Source organism: Aythya marila, assembly GCF_965140915.1.
Source record: "Aythya marila genome assembly, chromosome: 8".
NCBI lineage: Eukaryota > Metazoa > Chordata > Aves > Anseriformes > Anatidae > Aythya > Aythya marila.
Genome location: NC_139049.1, coordinates 27,494,944 through 27,514,082, shown reverse-complemented (window position 1 = coordinate 27,514,082; position 19,139 = coordinate 27,494,944). Strand labels below are relative to the sequence as shown.

The following is a 19,139-nucleotide window of genomic DNA, read 5'->3' as shown; positions in this document are numbered from 1 at the left end:
TCGACATAAACATTTGACCCCGGTGCGCTGCAGTTTGTTCCTGGTGCTGGCGGCTCCTCGAGGAGCAGGTGCCGCGCGAGGCTCGGAGCCCAGCGGGGTGCTGGGGGCACGTTTTGGGGTGGGGGCGATCCAGGGTGAGATTTTGGGGCAGGATCGTGCTGTGTAGGTGCTGCGCTGGCAGCACAGCCCCTGGATTTAGACTGGAGACAGCCCGGAGAAGCTCAGCCGCCCGTGTCGGGCTCGTACCTGGAGGTGTCAGGGCTGGGGCCGTGCGTTCCTGTCCCTCTTGGAGGAAGCAAAGTTTGGCAACGTGGCCCCGTGGGTGTTTAGGGCTGGTGCACGCAGGGACCGGGGACTGTCACCGGGGACCGTGGTGCCAGCGGCAGGGCCCCTCCTGCCGGGTTTCAGGCTCATTTTGGTAAACACCACACTGAGAACTCACCACGTACCCTCCTTGACAGGCCTCCTGAGCCCGAGCTGAGGTTTAATCACCTCACACCTCGGTTTTCATTAAATTAAAGGTGTGAGGTGGCTGCCAGCAAGCAGGGGCTGCGGGTGGGGTCCAGGTGAGCCTGGGTTTGTACCAGGCGAGAGCCAGGGGAAGGTGGTGGGGCAGAAATGCTCGCCTCACACGGCACGAGGGATTCAGCCCACAAAATACTTGCTCTGCGTGCTGGATACCTGTTGGACTGCTGGCACAGGAGCTGGGCGAGTGGGAGCAGCCCAAAAAGGCTGGGGACAGCCTGGGCAGTGTCACAGCAGGCGTTAGCAGGAGGGCTGTGCCATCAGCCGCTCGGCCACCGGTGCTGTCACCACTTTATCCCTTGGCTGGCTCCATCAGCATGTCCGAAAGCACTCACGGAGGTGGCACACGCCACAAACGTGGCTACCGGGGGCTGTGGTGGGGAACGGCCGTGTGGTTGTGCACACCCCTGTGCCCCTCCGGGCACCTCCGGGTCCCCCCTGCAGGCGCGAGCCGCCCCCTCCCCGCACGCTCTGCTCCCCGCCTGCCGCTCATTAAACGTTAATGGCCGCTTCTCGCTGAGGGAATGCCGCTCAGCTGCTGACGAGCCTTATAACTTATTGATGCCCACCCAGATGTGCCTCCCTGACCCGTCCGTCATCTTCCTCCTGCTCCCACCTCCCTTGCACCCGGTCCAGGAGCCCTGCGCTGCCCACCTTGAGTTCACCTCAAGTCATCTCAGGTGCGTTTCTGAGGCCTCTTGTGACCAAAGCCAGCACCTGAAGTGAGCTCATTCCCCTTCTGACTGCCCGATGTCTCATGGCCGCTGCCATTTTTCAAGCTGGCCGCACTCTGCCCTCGTCCATCCCTCGCTGTGCTCTGGCTTTGCCTCTGCAGAGTCCTGGAGAGGGCAGGATTCCAGCTTTGCTTAGCTCCCCTAACAGCCCTTGCTTTGTGGAGCGGTAAAAGCATCTAAAGGGACTTTGGCTCTGTCCCATGAAGACCACCTTCAGCCTCCCACATCTACAGGCACGCAAGGTGCTCGGTTTCTTCAGCCCCTCTTTATCTCCTCCAGTCTCTCAGCGTGTTTTGTCGGTGACCGGGGGCTGCTTCGGGAATCCTGACGTGGCTGTGACCGCACCGCCGGCTGCGCAGCGGGGTCGCAGCCCTCAGACGGGCCCTGACCCACGGCAGGAAGGTGAGGGGAGGGCTCCAGCCCACGGGCTGCTCCCTGGAACTGTGCAGCAGGGTCCCTGCCACACAGCAGAGCCAACCTACGTGAAACTGAAAGGAAACGCCTTCAGAAACCACCATCCCCACACAGCACAACTATTAAAACGCGCTCCTAAATAACCGGGCAGAAATTACAGATTTAGGCAGATGAGCTGAAACGGGCAGCCCTCGCACAGGCAGAATTGTTTCTCTTTGAAGCATTTTGCCCCCAACAACTGAGGGATTTTTTTAATTTAACTTAAGGGATGTATCCCAAGTCATTGCGTGCAACTGTTGATCTCGAGTGTGACTAGTGAAAATCTGTTTTCTGAAACCTGCAGCGTGGGGCTGTTTGATAGCCTGAGACGGGAACCCACAACTGGGATGTTGATCCAGATGGGCAGGCAGGATCACAAAGCACAGACCAGTCTCTGACACAGGATTCTGCAGCGATTATGAATTTCTTGGAAATGTGCTCTTCCCCGCCTTAAAATAGCGCAGGCTGTCCTGTGCCTTCCCATGTGCTGAAGGTGCAGAGCTGCAAAACATTTTACATTTGGTTGGAGCTAATTTAGCCTTCATTTTACAAAAAAAAAAAAAAAGAAAAAACACACTTAATCCTCCCATCTTAAAAAGAATGTGCTTCCTGCTCACTTCACTCTGGGTGGCAGGGAGAAATTCCTGTTTTTAGCAGCAAATACCCGTTACCAGGCACCAAAGTTTCATGCTACGTTCTACATCGCTTTCCCAAAATGGATGTTTCTTCATCAGTACCGGGAAGAGGTAAAAGAATTGTGGTTCTAAATTTGACAAAACAAGCTTGATGATTAAATAATTTGGGAACTAAGCATGGGGCAGTCCGTGCAAGCACATGGAAGCAGAAGCTGTGCAAAGGAAGCAGACAGGTTGTAGGCAGCAGGAGGACGCAGTGGGTGACTCTAACCAGACACCAGAGGTAAGCCCCTCAAATGAAAACTTCTTCAGGCACAACTTTGTTTTTAAAAAAATTTATTTCAGTAGCAATATAATTTATTTTTGAACCAGTCCACCTTTCCTTAAATAAGTGATGGCTCTGGCAAAGAGAAGCAGCAGGTACAGTTGGTGAAGAGTCTTCTTTTGAGCTGAATTTCACACAGCTCCGTGCAGATACAGTGCCAGAAACTTCTTGAATGTTTCTGGCTGAACGCCATAGATTCCAGCGGGCTTCTGCAGAGGGAAGACACGGATGCTCAGTTTGCAGCGAAGTAATTAATGGAGACAAACAATGGCTTTAAACACACTCAAATAAGACTTCAAAGGGGGTAGCTTCCGAATCGTGCTCTCCCTCCCCAAACCGTTTGTGTGCGGGTACTTCCACTGGCGTAACACCTGCTTAAGGCTCTCCAGTCAGAACGGGGCCGGTGCCCGTGTCAGCTCCCTTCAGCTGGTTTAAAACCCGGGCCACGGCCTCCTGCCAGCTCCCAAACCTCTGGCAGAGGTGAGAGGGCTGTAATTCCAGGGCTGCTTCCCACCTCAGGGCTGTTTCACCCCCGTTTGCTTACCATAACAACTCTCTTCTTGACTTCTGGAACACACTGGGCTTTCTCATACAGGTTCTGATCAGAGTCAATCCAGACGAGGTTCTTTACGCCATCACTAGACACCAGGTCTGTTGTATTTAACTGGAACACCATGAACTGGAAGAGCTGGCCATCCGTGCCAACGCTCTGCACCACTATCGGCTGCTCCAAAACCTTGGGATCGTTCTAGGAAAGAGGGAGAACGTTTAAAAAGCCAGTTGCCACAAAAACTGTATGACTAGTTGCTGATTCTGCATCTTCGGCTTGGTTTAAAGCCAAGTTTTTAATAAATGTATTGTTACCTTGCCCAGAAAATTACTCTAGTCAAACAAGTTTTGAATGTAGATTTTGGATTTTAATTAAAATTCTTCCTTCAGCCTGCAATGAAGCATCAATTTGCATACCGAGCTGTGGGGTGGGTTCGAGTTCTACAGTTAAACCTACACCCTGCTGCCTACCTCTTACCGCTCCGGTGCATGTTACATCATGAACACGCTCCTTGCCGAGGTGGATTTTTGGATCAGCAGTAACCATACCTGAAGGTTGGTTTGACCCCCGGCGTGGGAAGCTACGCTACAGTGTCATCAGAGCAGATCTGACAACTCCTGTACGAGCCATGGCAAGGGAATTTCACAGCTCCTTCCCCTGGCTGCAGTGCTAGAGAAAGAAGAAAGCAGGAGAGCGGCCGTCTCCGGTACGTACCCCGTAGAGCACCCTTGCCTTCGCCAGTGCGTTGCCGAAAGCAAACATCAGCATTTTAGCACGGAGCTGTTCTGGTCTGAACCTGTCAGGGCGAACGTTGGCCGATTCCAGGAAATACAGAGTGTGAGGATGAGGGTACGGATAACCATCTTTGAAACCTGAACAGCAGATAAGCACGTCAGAAATCCCTCGGTACGAGACACCACGGCCAACGTTTTCTCCCATATCTTCAGGAACCGTTTGAGTAATCTGCCTGGGTTTTTTTCCACAGAACTGCCTAGGCCAGGGTAAACTTGCACACCCTGCGCCCAGCTCCACTGCTCCCTTTCCCATCCACTCCCACAGACATCTGGCACAAAGGCAAGGACAGACAGAAAATTGTTTTCAACTGCCAGACGTACCTGTGTCGTTGAGCTCTCTGTACACGTTCACTTCCTGAAGATCAATTGTAGGCGAGATGGGATAGAAGGTCTCCAGCACGTGCTCTTCGGTGGCCAGTATCTCCTCCTTGGAGGCTACTGGTGGTATCGGGGCCACGGAGTTCATGAGTATTCCATTCAGGCCACGGACCTGAAGGAGAAAGGATTCTGGGGAGGGAAGTTAGGCTGCATTCAAACGTCACTAGAACAACATCAGGGCAAGGCGTACGTTTCCTTTTGGTAACAGCATCCCAGTAAGTCTTTGTTCTGCAAGGCCCACTCTCTCCCCGTCACCTCCAGACTAATCTTACATAGTAGCTCTGCTGCAGGCTCTTTTTCCAAAATAGCAGCGTTAATTACTAGCGTTAGTTTCTTAACTAAGCATATTTACGAAGACAACAGAACAGATTTGGATGCCAAAAATAAATAACCAGTTCTAAGACACTGCTTCTTTTCTCCCACTGTCATGTTGATGTTGTCTAACACCTTAATAACCTCCTTGGGGCACGTATCCTGTCACCATGCCTATCCTTACAGCACTGTTTAAACCTGGAAGAATTGCTCAGTTCCAGAACTTGTTTCATTTTTTTCCAGGTCTTCAGCTTTCAAGCTAGTGGCTTTGTTACCCCTCTCACCTTAACCAAAAGAGACAAAGGCTTCCACCCCAGCAGCAACCAACCTCTTTCCCACACAGCTGCAATCCTGTAGTTTCTAGCCAACATCCTTTTAGCCAGGGAAGGATACTTCATTGTCATTAACCGGCACAAATGTATCAAGTCTTCGAACAGCACAGGGCTTTAGAATAAGGAGAGAAAAAAAAAAAACAGTTACATAAAGTAAAAATATTATCATGGCAGGCAGATGCTGCTGGGACACGAATGCTATAGAACATTACTGTCTGTAAAATATATAATAGCATAACATTTCCAAATGGTTAACACAGATTTCAGACTAATACCCAACAAACCAGCCTGGTTCCAAGTTGGCAGAGGTAATGCTTACCATTAGTTATTTTTAAAAATGACATTCTGAATCAGCTAGAACTGTATCTCAAGCAGAAACAGAGACCTTGGCCTAAAAGGAGCTTTAACAGAGTGTATGTGTTTACATTGGTACTACTGTTGACATTCAGAACTGTGTTGTTTTTTTTTATAAGGTGACAGCCTTATACAAAGGCTCTGACAGTTTTGCACAGTAAGTGAATCTCTCAGCAGCAGATCCATGCATGAGCTTTCTTTGTAGTGTTAAAAACTCTGGTTCTTAAACCATCTTCTTGGTGGTTTACGCTGGTTTACACTAAAGCCATGCGCAGGACTGAGAACTTACCAATACTTTTCTCTCCTGGGAGCAACTTCTGTCGTCTCCCAGAGCCGCGCGTGCGCGATCGCACGGTGCACCGCCTCATCCTGGTCCTGGAGCTGGTGAGCGGGGTCATTGACGATGCTGAGCACCGACGGAGGCAAACCTTGCACCAGCTTTGTCTTGGTGAGCCACTGCGCTTGCCGAACCCCTGGAATCAGAGAACTGTTAAGGTTGGAAGGGAATTCCAAGAGCAGCTGGTCCAACCACCCCCTGCCACCAATGTCACCACCAAACCACGTCCCCAAGCACCACGTCCAACTCTCCTTGAACACCCACAGGGACAGTGGCACCACCACCTCCCTGGGCACCCCGTCCCAGTGCCTGACTGCATTTTATGAGGAGAAACATCTCCGAATTTCCACCCTGAGCCTCCCCTGGCACAATGTGATGCCATCCCCATTAGAAACACGGGCCTGTTACCGAGACCACTTGATGGCTTGGCAGGGGTTCTCAGCATTGCTTTTTAAGCGATAAACACAACATATTTCTTTGATTTTTGCACCGAGGGGGGCTGCCAGGCGCTGCGGGTACCTTCCAGCATGCGGACCCGCTGGTGGCACACGAAGCAGCCGCGCTCCTTGCGCAGCGCCATGTCCTCATAACGCGGCCCGGGCGAGTGCCAGGGGTCGTGCCAACCCCGCTGCCAGGCCGGGAAGCGGGGCCGGGCCAGGCCGGGCACCCGGTGCTGCCGGGCCTCGTAGGTGACCGTGTCCAGCTCCACCTGCTCGCGGACCGGCCGCCGCTCCGCCCTGCGGGACAGCACCTCCGGGGGCGGCCCGCGGGTGGTCCAGGGCGTGCGGGGCAGCGGCCCGCGGGGTCGGGGCGGCCCCGTGTGGGTGACGATGCCGCGGGGCCGCGGCCCGGCCCCCGCCGCCCGCCTCAGCGCCGCCGCCGCCGCCATCGCCTCAAGGGCCGCCGCCGCCGCCATCTTGTCGCCCTCAGAAGGGCGGGAGGGAGGCGGGGCGGCGCCTGCTGCCCGTGGTGAGTGACGGGGGAGGGAGCCAATGGGAGGTGAGCCCTGAGGGAGGTCAGCCAATGGCGCGGCGGAGGGGGCGGGAGGAAGGGCAGGTGCGGGGGTAAGTGAGGGGAGGGAGAGGGAGGGGGGAGAGGGGCTCGGGGCGGGGGGGAGTTGCGGCCCCTCAGGGCAGCCCGAGACCCCTGGGCGCCTGTAAAGCCCCAGAGAACGCACAAAGCACAACAAACAAGCCGAGCCCCTGACTAACAGCGCCTTCCATCTTTGTTTCTGCCCGAATTTCCCCTCAAAAAGGCTCCTCGGGCAGTTTGTCTGAGCAAAACGCCCCCGCCGCGTCCCCAGCCTGAGCAATGGCCGCTCGCGCCAAGCCCGGGTACACAAAGCTGGGCGCACGGCTGGTGATCCCCTGCCTTCCTCTTCTCCCCCCCAAAAAATCCAAATTATCATCCTTCTCGTGCAGGGGTGAGGATTAATTGATGCTTGCACAGTAGCTTGCAAATGAAGCTGCTCCGAGCGCTATAAGTGCGCTTTTCTCCAGCCTCGTCACCCGCGGCTTTATAATTTCCTCCAGACCTTTTGTTTAAGTGGTACCGGTGTAAACGTGCTGGGGATGCTGTGAAGCCGTTGTATAAAAATAACAGAGTCCCTGAGAGGTCGGCATCCCGATTGTTGTTGGAGGAGCGCTCGCTGGGTGTAGCTCTGTGTGGGCCAGGGGTAGGAGATGAAAATCACGCTGTGCGTGCTCCTTTACCTTTTCCTACGTGTCTACATTTAAAGCCAAATCTGCTTATAACCAAATTGTTTGTTCATTTGCCTGTGAATTTACTGTTTTCTTGTAGCTGCTTGGCTCTACGACCCACCTTCAGCTCCATGCCCCCCCCCCCCGCTCCATTTTAAAGCCGTGCTCTGGCAGTGCTTGGGGTTGGCCAGCCCTTATGGTGGACTGAGCTGCAGATTTTTGGGCCACTTTTTTTCTAGAAATCACCACCTCGGTGGCAGGACAGCAGAGGCAGCGGGCGCGTGAGCATGAAACGGAGCATTGCAGGCAGCAGTTCAGCTCACGGGTTTTCAGTTTTCTGCTTCCCCTGAGACACGCACGCAAGATGCTCGAGAGAGATTTCGCTGTCCTTCTCCGAGTAACACTCAGCTGATGGGCACGTGCTTCTTTCCATCCCGCTGTTTGTGATGCAAGGCTTGTGTTTTGCAGACAATGAGTGGAAATGAGGATGAGTGGCTGGCTCTCAAGCCCCAAGAACCTTCTCCATCCCAGTGCTGTGGCAGCGGCTGCAAACCCTGCATTTACGATGTATATGAGAAGGAGCTTGCACGATGGGAAAGGGCCAAAGCAAAGCAAGACAAAAGCCTCCTCACGGAAGAGAAGGAGCAGGTCAATTTGTCTTCGTCGTGTCCTGGGGCCAGCGCTTTGATCATACACTTGCTAGCGAGTGAGGCTGTGGTGGTGGGTGAGGGACGCAGCGACAGATTAAAGCGGTGTCTTAAGACTGAAAATGCAATTCCCCAAATCAGCCTTTCCAGACCCGCTCCCCCTGCCTGCTCTCCCTCCTGTAATGTGATTTTCCCAGTGTCGGGTTCGCCCTGGTGTCTCGTTACAGCCCTGGGTCTGCAGCTTCTGCCAGGCCATGTGCTGCCTCCAGGCAGCCAGAGCAAACCTCTGTGAAAAGTGGGAAACGGGGGGAAGATGCAAAGAATCACCATTTTCACTGCTGATGGTTTCCTCGCAGAAGTTCCACTTTCCTGACCTTTTTTTTGTCTTTTCCTGTTATTATCCCTTATTTGAGAATGAAAAAGCTTGCATTGTGCGTGGCCTGGTATTCAAATAGTTGTCTTCAGAGTGTAATTTCAAGCTTGTCAGAGCCCTGTTACGTAAGATTTACTGTGCTGGGTCAGGCAAAAATGTTCAGTGTTGAAGCAGCTAACGGTATTTCCTATTCCGAATGGTCATCAGTAGGTTTCCAAGTTGCCCCCAAAGCAGTGCTCAGCTCTTTTAGCAGTATTATTTCTGTTTGTTTCCAGACAGGAGAAAATGAGTGCAGTGAATCATAATAAGATGACCTTGCTGTAAGGTGTAAAAATGCAATTTTAAAGGGGGGAGATCCAAGATCCCAAAGTGCATACTGCAGAACACCGTAATGAATCAGCAGAGAGCTGAAATTTGCACTGGGCCCTAGCATTTAATATGAGCTCTTCTGGAGTCCTGAGTATCTCAGGCACTAAATTAGCATACACGTTTGCTTCCAAAGAAAAATGAAATAATAAAAGACACCATCTAACCAAGTAATTATTTATTGTTGTTCTTGCAGAGCAATAATTCAGAACTAAATCCAGATACATTTACTGCATTCAACATAAGCTCAGTGGAGCAGCTAACAGAGGACACCTACCAGTACAAATTTGAATTACCGGGAAATAGCAGTCTGCGATTGAGTTTAGGACAACATATCGTGTTAAGGTATTGTTCTCTGTGCTAGTTAAACAGTCTGCATTATGTAACCTAATATATAGGGTTTTGTCAATAGACAAAGCCTGCATACCAGGCAAATCATAATTTCTATAGCTTCATGATGATACAGATGAAAGGCCTCGTGAGCTCATTAGTTCTACTAATTTTATGGTAAAAGCCATTCCAAAGCTGTATTTTTCTTCAGCATTATCCTTGCATCGGTGGGTCAGAAAGAACTAGGTGTGATTAAGAAAATCCATTTGCAGAAAGAAAGAGTCAAAGAATAGATGTTACAACAGATGATTTACTCCAGCGTGTTGGAAAGCAGACAATGAGCTGTTCTAACCCCAGGGCTCAGTATTTTAGGGTCTGTATCTTGGGGTAACTCAGCACCCACGGTGTTATTTCTGATGTCCAGGCATCTCCCGATTTCTGGAAAAACAACCCTCCTGTGTAGCTTATTGCTTGCCAGAAAGGGGTCACTTGGGAAAAGTTTATGTCTCTCTCAGCCATCTGTGGTGATCATTGCCAGTTAGAAAAAGTCGTGTTATGATGCCATTGATCTGTATCTGTTGACGTTATTTGTACGTTAACAGCTGATGTATACAGCTGGCTGGCTGCTGAAAGTACATGCTTCCCATTCCGCCCTCTCTCCTAATGCAGCCGAGGAAAGGGCTTGCTCACGTCAGTCAATTAACACAGTCGGTAGTGAAGAGCAATGTGGATACATTCTATGGAAAGGGAAGACTTACATGGTAATAGTCTATATTGACAGGAGCTCAGTTTAAGGCTGTGCCCTAAATTTCATTAGTTAATTGCCAGATGCTGTCCAACCACAGAAAGAAAGGTACACCCCAACCCAAAAGGGACAGCACACTTACCAAGAAAGCATTTTCTCTCCCCTTTCCCGCTCTTGCTCACTGAACTGTTTCTCATAAAACATCTCAAGCCTCCTTCCACGGATGTGTCCGAGAGCTGAGCATGGGGTACAGATGGGGCCAGCACCAGGAAAACAATAGATGCATTTAGAAGTTATGTCCCCCATCGATTTGTACCTCTCACAGGGAAATGTTTTGCATCTGTGCACAGGCTGGGCCATTGGGAAGAGGATCTGCTGCCTCCCTCAGCCTTGCCTCATCTCCCCAGGGGAAAACAAAAGTGTTGGTAATACCTGTCAGTGACATGAGTTACAGTGGCTTCCTATATTTCTCTTCTCAGAGGAGAGGTGAACGGTTTGGAGGTCCAGCGAGCCTACACCCCGATTAGCCCAAGGAATGCAGAAGGTTACTTTGAAGTTTTAGTGAAAGTAAGTAAGTCTATACAATATAGAGTGGAAGGTGCCAGGGATGGTGTTTTCTTTTAGGAACCAAGCACACTGTCAGTACTTCAAGTGAGACTGTCAAATCCCTCATGGGCTGCTTCTGCGTTGTTTTGAAGCAGTTGTGCTTTGCTGATAAAAATTGCTTTTTCTTTTTTTTTTTTTTTTTTTGCTTTTTCTCCCACAAAACTGAAAGCAGAAGAAGGTGACACACAAACAACTGCTTTGCAGCATAAGCCCTGCAAAGCATTTGAGAGAGCCTCTCGGGAGCCTTGCGGTTGCCAGTGTGGAAAGAGGAAAGAGGTGCCCATTCCACCTCCATGACTTCATTCTGCCTTTTCAATCTGTCTTTGAAATCACACCCAGTAGTCCGCCCAGTTGAGCCACTGATTTTGGAGAGTCTTTGCCCAGCCCTGTCTCTCCCTGCTTTATTTTGCATTAAGGACACTCCTCATAAAAAGCTTTCATTTTGGTGAAAAATATGGAAAGAGAACGGGCAGCTGTGCCTGGTGTGCAGGCTCTGGAGCTGCCTACAGTCTGAGAAGTGTCCCCTTGAGTTCGAAAGGATTTTATAGGAGAACTTGGTTGGAAAATTGTCTGAATAAAGTCTGCAGGGCCCTTATAAATAGTCATTTTGTGTGGCGAATATCGAAGTGAAGAGTATTTTTCTGATATTGTATTTGTATGTCACTAGTGATTCCTCAGGGCAGACGCAGACTTTAGTATAGGTGTGAAAGTCTGAGAGCTGAGCATCCCGGGTGGCTTGCACAAAATGACCATTTGTCCTCTGCCTGTCCTCCAGGATTTCACATTTTGGAGGTCTATTATGCATTGTATGTTCAAGCGCAAGCCCTGTTCTTTAGAAATGTGTACAGCTTGTATAAGACACCTGTGGGAGGGTCCTTTCACCATTCTTGTGGCAATTGGTGTGTGGTAGGGGAGAGAAACGTTGCATTTGAGTTGTATTAATAGGATACATTCACAAGATGACTGTGAAATTTCATGTATACTTGCTTATTACTCACAGGTTTTGCATTTCAATAATAATAGTAATGATTGTAATGATACCTTTCCTTTATATAGAACCTTTCATCCCAAAGGGAGCTATAGTTACTCTCTGGCAGTGACAAAAGAGGTTGGTAACACCCAGTGTAAAGCAGCCATTTTTATAACTCTCTCTGTAGGTTGTGGTGTATTTCACACTATTCAGGCAATTTTGGAAAGTACTATATTATTATTATTACTATGCAATCCAAGCACTGTTCAAACCCTCTGTCTCCTGTTATTATAGCATTGCATTTGTGATACTACAGTTAAGTGTGAGGGAGTTGCCATTTACAGAGCATAACCCTCTTTTTGAGTGATTTTATAATGCTAGGGTTTCTCTCCATGTAAAACTGGGTGTAGAAGTTTTCCCCCAGGAGATAATTATTTTTTTTTTCTTTTTGTTTAGAAAAATTCATTTTAAACCCACTCAATCACTTCTCACTTCAATTTTTGGAAGTAATTTTGGTGAAAGAAGGGTTGTTTTAGTTACCATTGCCATGGTCCGTTGGGAACGGGCCATAAGGTGGGGCTGACTTTTCTCCACTTGCCTTGGGTTTCCGTGTATGGTTGAAGAAGGCGAGCATCAAACACCGTTCCTGTGATGCCACTGCACACTCTTTGCACGAGACTAAGTGCCAGCCCAGGGCCCTCTGAACATAAAACATTTCTGACAGTAACTCAGATTCTGGATGTATGTATATGATGCATTTACATTTTGAATCTAACAACCAGTGCAAATAGATCTTAATGGCTAAGGTATCTTATCTGAGGTCGTTACAAGGGGAAGAGTATCCATGCTTTATTAGCCAGCATTGCTTGCAAGCACAGACACACGCTTGCTCTCTCACTTTTTCTTAGCTGCTTTGTGGTTCACCAGTTTTGTTTGCCTGCAGTGCTGCTTGGTGGCCAGCCAAGGCACTGGGGTGTGGAGCTGGGCTTCTGTCCAGTGTGCATGCAGAAAACACCCCAAAGTACCTTTACATCAGGTGATGTGGGCTGGGGACTTCGAAGGCTTGTATCGCATCCCATCTTCTGCCCTCCGGTTGTGCGGCTCTTCCTCAGGCTTATCAGTGGCATCACCTCTATGCGAGACCAGTTGTCTGCCACCACTGTTAGCCTTATCTGCTCTTGTGGGGTGGGCCAGACATCGTTCTCTGGCCAGACCACATAAAGTGTGGCCATTCCTTTGTGCATATTCATTCTCATCAACCATAAAGTCATTGTACAAATAGGACACACACAGAGAGCGAGCAAGAGAGCACATTACATCCAGCAACAAGGCTGCTTGGATAAGCCCTTCATTTTTCAGCATCTCCTTGCTTCTCTTTTTCTTGCAGGCACTGACCCTTTCTCATCAGTCACAAGTGAAGCTCGCATTCCTGTGGGGAAAAAGCCTCGATAATGTGTTTTTTTTTTTTTTTTTTTTTTTGTGCTTGGTAGAAAGTGAAGCTTTTTTTCACCAATGTTTTTCTTCTGCAAGGCCCACATTAACATACATTTTTTTTTGACATGTGGAGGCATCCCTTAGCATCCAGATGATCTGTTCTGAAAACAGAGCTTTACAAATGAGAAACCTGACTTTGGGTCACTAATTGTATCAACACAGCATTTGGGAGACCGAAATAAAGGAAGAGCTATGCAGTGTTTATATAACTATCAGTACCCAGAGGGCATTTCCAGATCCCATACCCTGAGATCTGGAGAACACTTGAAGACTTGGACTGTGCTTTGCATTCAAGACACTCTTCTCTGTGTGCTTTGTAAGCAAGAACTCTGATAAGCTTTTTCCAGTTTTGGAAATTCAGACTGCATGAGAGTGGGTTGTGTTTACATTATAGTCAAGCTGGAATGGATCCAATATGATTTAATTTAAATGTCTTTGTTTGGGGTATAACTTTGAATTATTTTTTCAAATAGAGCGATCTTTCTTTCTTTTTAAATGCAAGAAATGTTTTTTGCCCCCTTCTCGTTTAAATGTAGATAACTTTATAATTGACTTTAAGCTGGGAAACTTTCCAGCAGAGTATAATTATTCTTTTCTTTTGTGCAATGTTTTTTATTAGTGCTATGAAGCTGGGCTAATGTCACAATACATAAAAACTTGGAAAAAAGGAGACACGGTCTTTTGGCGTGGGCCGTTCGGAGGGTTCCCATATCGACCTAATAAGGTTAGTTTCCTAAGAGGCATTGGATGTTTCAGCTTGTGGCAGCTCGCTTTGTTTAATACTCCAAAGGGAAGACATCAATTTGATTACTGTTTTCATGATTATTTTAGGGACTTCCTGGGTTATTGTACGGTGCTACAGCATTAGCAGTCAGCTGGAGAAAGCAGACCTTATTGAACTGCAGCATATTTAGGGAGGAAGAGGAGAGGGAGGTGGGTGGGAGACTGGAAAATTAGCAAGGCTGTCTGTTCATCACTTGCATTAAACGTTCTGGATTTGCTTAAGAAAGGGAACTTATTCTGTACCAGCAATGAGTGCAGATTGGTTTTGCCGTGTTTGAACCACGTTGCTGTTTTGTGACTGAGCACGAGTGAAGAAGAGATGTTGATCTTCTTCTCTCCTGGGTGTTCCCTGAACTACAGCAGCTCCAGTGAGGTGTCACATCACCCAACCACTCTGCAAATGCTGATCCTATCTACTGATACTAGGCTCTCTGCAAAGAAGGGCAGATCCAGTTTCAGGGGAAGGCTTCTCACACAGACTAATTTCGTTACTAAATTCTGACCTTTCAAATGAGAAGCAGAATCGAAACATTGGTCATTAGGATCCCAAAGCCCCATTTCTTCTTGTTCTTTCTTTTCTTCTTCTTCTATTTTTTTTTTTTTTTAACCAGCAGAAATAGGGCTGTAAAATCCCAGTGGCCAAGCTCCATGCCGAGCAATTGTGTTCTGCTTCCTGAAATAGTGTCCCTGCTGTGTTAGGCTACTGTTCACTTCTGTTCCTAAAAGCTTCCAGATCATTTGGGACAGAACACAGCAGCCATGCCTAGAAGTGGGTGCATTCAGGGGCTGGCTGGGTGATCCTTGTATGTGCAGTGTACAAAGCACCTGAGCAATCCTTGAAACAGCTTGCTGTGGAAGAACTGTTAATATTTATGAATTATAACAAAGGTCCTGAATATAAATTTCTGAGTAAAATTCCTTTTTGTTTTTCTTTTTTTTTTTTTTTCCCCCCTCTATTTGCTGCCCATAGCATAGGATTTAGATTCAGGCAGATCAAAGCCATTCGAAATAAACTGCCCCCAAAGCAGCCCCTGAGCAGCAGCCCCTTCCCACCAGCAGCCTCCTCCAAGAGGCTGCTGACTGTCAGGATAGGTGAGCGTCCAAACTGCAGAGCCTGTTTCATGGCAAGGTGGTCAAACTTCAGGCCTGACCTTCCGAGATCTTACAGACCGTGCGTTCCCACTGGCTCTGACTAATTAATGGTTTGTATAGCACAAAGGAAGTCATTTCACATTCAGATGGATGTGTGCATGAGAGATGTGTTCAAGCTCTCAGTGAAGTTGGTAGGAGTTGGACCAGTTCCTGTCTGTAGCAAATCCATCTGGACGCTGTTCGTGCTGATAGCTTCTCTGCTATATGTAGTCACACTCCACATCTTGAAGCCCTCTGGCTTCCAGCACCCCATCAGACTTTGGCTGTAGAGGGTTGGGGTTACCAAATCCCTGGCTGTGATGAACAGGGCAGGCGTAAGATGGTTTAGGAGGGAGGACCCCAAAACACAGGGTTAAGACCCACTTCTGGGATTGGTGCACTGGTGGGTGAAGTGCTGGGAACCAGCACCCTCCTGCCTGCATGTCAACCCACAGAGGGTCAGCACAGTGTACAGCTGAACTGAAACTGAAATATAAATGACCTGGAATGAAGGCTAAAGTTATAAATGTTTATATTTGGATATAATCCAGTTTCATTAAGTTTGGTATATAAAAATCATGCAAATGCTGTCTGTAATACTTGATGGATTTTGTAGAAAAATGCATTCTGAGATTTGCATTTACCAGTTCATGCCCTGGTACCTGATGTGGTCTCTCCTTTACCAGTGTGGCAGAAGGAGGAACTGGCAATGAGCACGTTCGTTTCCAGCCACAATGGTTAACTCAAAATTCTGTTTTGTTGTTAGCACGGAGAACTCCTCATGCTGGCTTCTGGCACTGGCCTCGCACCAATGCTTCCCATTCTCCAGTCCATAACAGATGATGAAGAGGATGAAACTTTTGTAACTCTTGTTGGCTGCTTCCGTACATTTGAAACAATTTATTTGAAACCTCTTCTCCAGGATCTGGCTCGGTACTGGAACATCAGAATATTTTATGTCCTAAGCCAGGTAAGTAAATGGATATGAAGTGGATTTATGTGAGGGTTCTGTCAGCTGGACAAACCTTTTCTGTCAGTGATCTTAATTCTTTCCCAGTCATCAAGGCTACTTTGTGATCTAGCAGCTGCTGTTCTTAAATCTACTAAATATTCTCATGCTGCTAGCAGTCTGAAGAATTACAGGGAAGCAACCATTGCTGCTTGTCCCTCTTTGACCCCCTCGGTAACCCTTGTGTTGGCAAGGACCCACTGATTCATAGTCACCGTTGACCATTTCCCCCCACTTCAGACAGTTGTTGCTGCACCTAAGCATTTACGCAAAGAAAACTTGACTCTGGGAGACTCGCAGCAAATAAACTATTTCTTTTTTCCTAATACCAGTGCCTTAGTCTGTCCTTATCTTCCATTCATTGCTCATGGCTACATCTCTCTTCTTCTAGGATGTTAGCACCAACTTCCCAGCAATTATTTTTCCCAGCTGACCCATTTTCAAACTTTTTAAAGTTGCGTCCCACTCTCTAAAATTATTTTCTACTCCAAATCCATGGGATGAGGGCATACCTCTCTCAGTGGTCTTATGATTTGAGCAGTCGTTTTCATTTTCATTTGGTCCCAAAGTTGCCTGTGTTCTGCACAGATTTGGTAGTTGAAAATTATTTCCCTCAGAAATGAGGATTCATTGCAGGGAGGATATAGAAAGAATTATTTATGCTAAGGGAATGAATCCCATTGCATTTTTAGCTCCTCAGATGAATCATTTTTTGTATCTCATGGTGGATCTGCCTCATACATTATGTTCCACATATGGCCTTGGCAAGTTGAAATTAGGTATAGAGAAAAGTACTTGTGACTTAGGCATCCCCTCAGCCGTTCTGTAGGAGTGTAATCAGCAATTGTCTCTGGTGACACAGGTTAGGTACCCTTTTCAGGACGGTGCTTTCTCAAGAGCCTGAGGAGGTCTTGAAATTCAACCCAGGGAAGGGCAAGAAACCCTTCTGACCCCTGTCAACACAGCCTGCACATGTACATCTCTCCCTTTTGTCTCTTCTCTTAACGGGTTTGTTAAGAGAAAGCTCTGAGTGGTGCATCTTCCTTTTTAGGATTATATGTGCCTGTCCCAGTGTTTCACTCTGCTGCCAGAGTGAGTACTGCTCCCATCACATCTCAACACTTCCATATCTAATTAATAGCAGGGGGTGTCCTGCTGGATCTGACATTTCTCATGGGATCAGCTCCGTGTCTGCAGCAGGGCTGGCTTCCTTTTGGTTGCTTTGGTCAAGGGAGATGGGACTGAAAGAGGCTTGGGAATGGAAGAGGCAATGGGGAGGAGTAGTCTTGGGACTTAGGACTGGGGAATAGAGAAGGCATGGTGGGAAGTGGTTCCCAAAGGAGAACGTTCCGCAGTGCTTCTTGGCAGTAGTTACACTCTGGTTTTGTTCAGTCCCCTCTGAATTGGTGGCCAGATCCAGTGGCAGGGAAGGATTTAATCTGGGCTTTGCAAGAGTAAAACAGCTCTTGGAATGGGTCATTTCTACCCAAATGGAGTCACGAGGGTGAAAAATGTCCTGTGGGGAGGAGAGAGACTAGGCTGTAAGCAATTGACTGTCCTTTTCACTGTGGCACACTCCAAAGCTTTTTGCCTTTTCAGGAAACGTCACTGGAAAAACTTCCTTGGAGCTATCAGGAAAACACGTACACTGGTCGCCTAAATGAAGACTTGATGAAGACGATAATAAATTCCTGTCAAAGAAAGCCATTCGTATTAATTTGTGGCTCTCCTGCATTCAGTGAGGATATGAAGAGATATCTGAAAGCTGCAGGGATTGAAGAAAATTCCTGTTTTGTCTTTTAACAGGATATTCCTGACTTAAGAAACCTCAGGCCAAGCCTTGGACATCCTTGTTTCAAGACGTAGATTATCGAGATGACTGATTTTGAGCAGAGATCCTTGTGCATATACATTCATAGGCCTTTGGCTCAAATATTTGCCTCCATTATGATTCTCAATCTTGAGAGTGTTTTAAGGATCGGGTGGCCTTCCAGAATGACTGCTGCAACCACCCAGATGTCAGGGAACAGCATACTAATTTCAATAGAAGTCTTCACATGCAATTTTGAGAGAGATCTCTTAAGGGTACTAAGAAACATCCAAGTATAGAGCTCTGCTGTAATATGAAGACTAATGATGTGCTTTGAAATCCATGTTAGTCTGCAGTGGCATTGTGCCCTGTTAAATGTACCCCGGGGAGATTTAATCCTCGGGGAGGAGATTGCGTGGCCAAAGGAACAGCAGAGCACTGGCACAGCACTCTGCAGTCTGTGGGGTTCACAGAGTTGTGTTGTTATCTTGCTGGGTGATACCAGGAAAGCCACTTTAGCCTCTGTGTGCCTCAGTTGCCTTGTAGAACACTAATATGGGATGAAGATGCTGCTTTCTGTAAAGCGACTTTTTTTTAAAGAAAAATCTATATATGAGGATGGAATTACATGTGCTGCCCAGTGAGGACTTGCACTGCCTGCTCTGAACCTTAACCCTTGCAGTGCTACCTGGGGGGAGAAAGGGAGTGTCCTAAATGTCATTGTGAGAAACCATCGGGGCTGTAGCTGCTGTCTGTCAGGGAAGATGGCTCTGTGCTTTTCATGACCCCTAAGTGTTGTGTAACAGCCCTGGTTCATTAAATCAAAGTTTTTTTCCAAGTTCATAGCTGTTTCTTTTTGTCACAGGACTTTAGCAGAGTGGAAGTGCTCTAAGCATATGAGAGCAACACCCAAGGAACAAAAGCTTCACAGGAACCCAGCTTTGCGGGGATGCTCCCCTGTGGGGCACAGCAGAGCCATGCTCTGTGCAGCCCTGGGGCTGCCATGAAATTGCAGTCCGTGCGCTCCAGCCCCTTCCTTTTCTGTCCAAGATGCTGTTGCCCTTGCTTTGAGATATCCTCTCTCTACTCCTTCACCTTTTTAGATCACCATGTTCACTAACTTCACCTGCAAATACAGCCTTTCTGCACACCTTTGTGTTTTTCCCTTCATTTCTTGTTCATCCCGTGTTGGGATTTCCCAGGGTGACAGATGATGATGCATCGTCATTCCTGGCCCATTTTTGCCATCTCAAACAATACACCTCGCACAAAGAAGATGCGCTGTGAGAGTTACTCACAAGAAGCAGAGCACACTAAAGTGACGGGTGGGTCTGCCTTCCCATGCTGAGCAGGGTCGGAGCTGAGAACAGTTTTGGCCCTGAGGACGCTGTCTGCAGTGCTTGCCATTAAACCACAAGGAGTCCTGTGCACTTGCACAAGTGTGAG

The 19,139-nt window shown here is 48.0% G+C and overlaps 2 protein-coding genes across 2 annotated transcripts; one reads left to right on the top strand and one right to left on the bottom strand.

Moving 5' to 3' along the window:
* Positions 1 to 2,666: 2,666 nt before the first annotated feature.
* On the bottom strand, positions 2,667 to 6,671 carry MRPL37 (mitochondrial ribosomal protein L37). Its single transcript, XM_082765506.1, has 7 exons — positions 6,249 to 6,671; positions 5,682 to 5,865; positions 5,035 to 5,150; positions 4,338 to 4,523; positions 3,937 to 4,094; positions 3,217 to 3,420; positions 2,667 to 2,881 (listed from the first exon to the last, which is right to left on the bottom strand). The coding sequence occupies exons 1-7, from the start codon at positions 6,643 to 6,645 to the stop codon at positions 2,804 to 2,806; spliced, it is 1,323 nt and encodes a 440-aa protein (XP_082621632.1). The 5' UTR covers positions 6,646 to 6,671; the 3' UTR covers positions 2,667 to 2,803.
* CYB5RL (cytochrome b5 reductase like) lies at positions 6,579 to 18,499 on the top strand. The gene is made up of 7 exons (XM_082765507.1): positions 6,579 to 6,698; positions 7,898 to 8,077; positions 9,012 to 9,160; positions 10,370 to 10,457; positions 13,580 to 13,684; positions 15,641 to 15,844; positions 17,483 to 18,499. Exons 2-7 carry the CDS (start codon positions 7,901 to 7,903, stop codon positions 17,684 to 17,686), a joined length of 927 nt encoding a protein of 308 aa, XP_082621633.1. The 5' UTR covers positions 6,579 to 6,698; positions 7,898 to 7,900; the 3' UTR covers positions 17,687 to 18,499.
* The last annotated feature ends 640 nt before the right edge of the window (positions 18,500 to 19,139 follow it).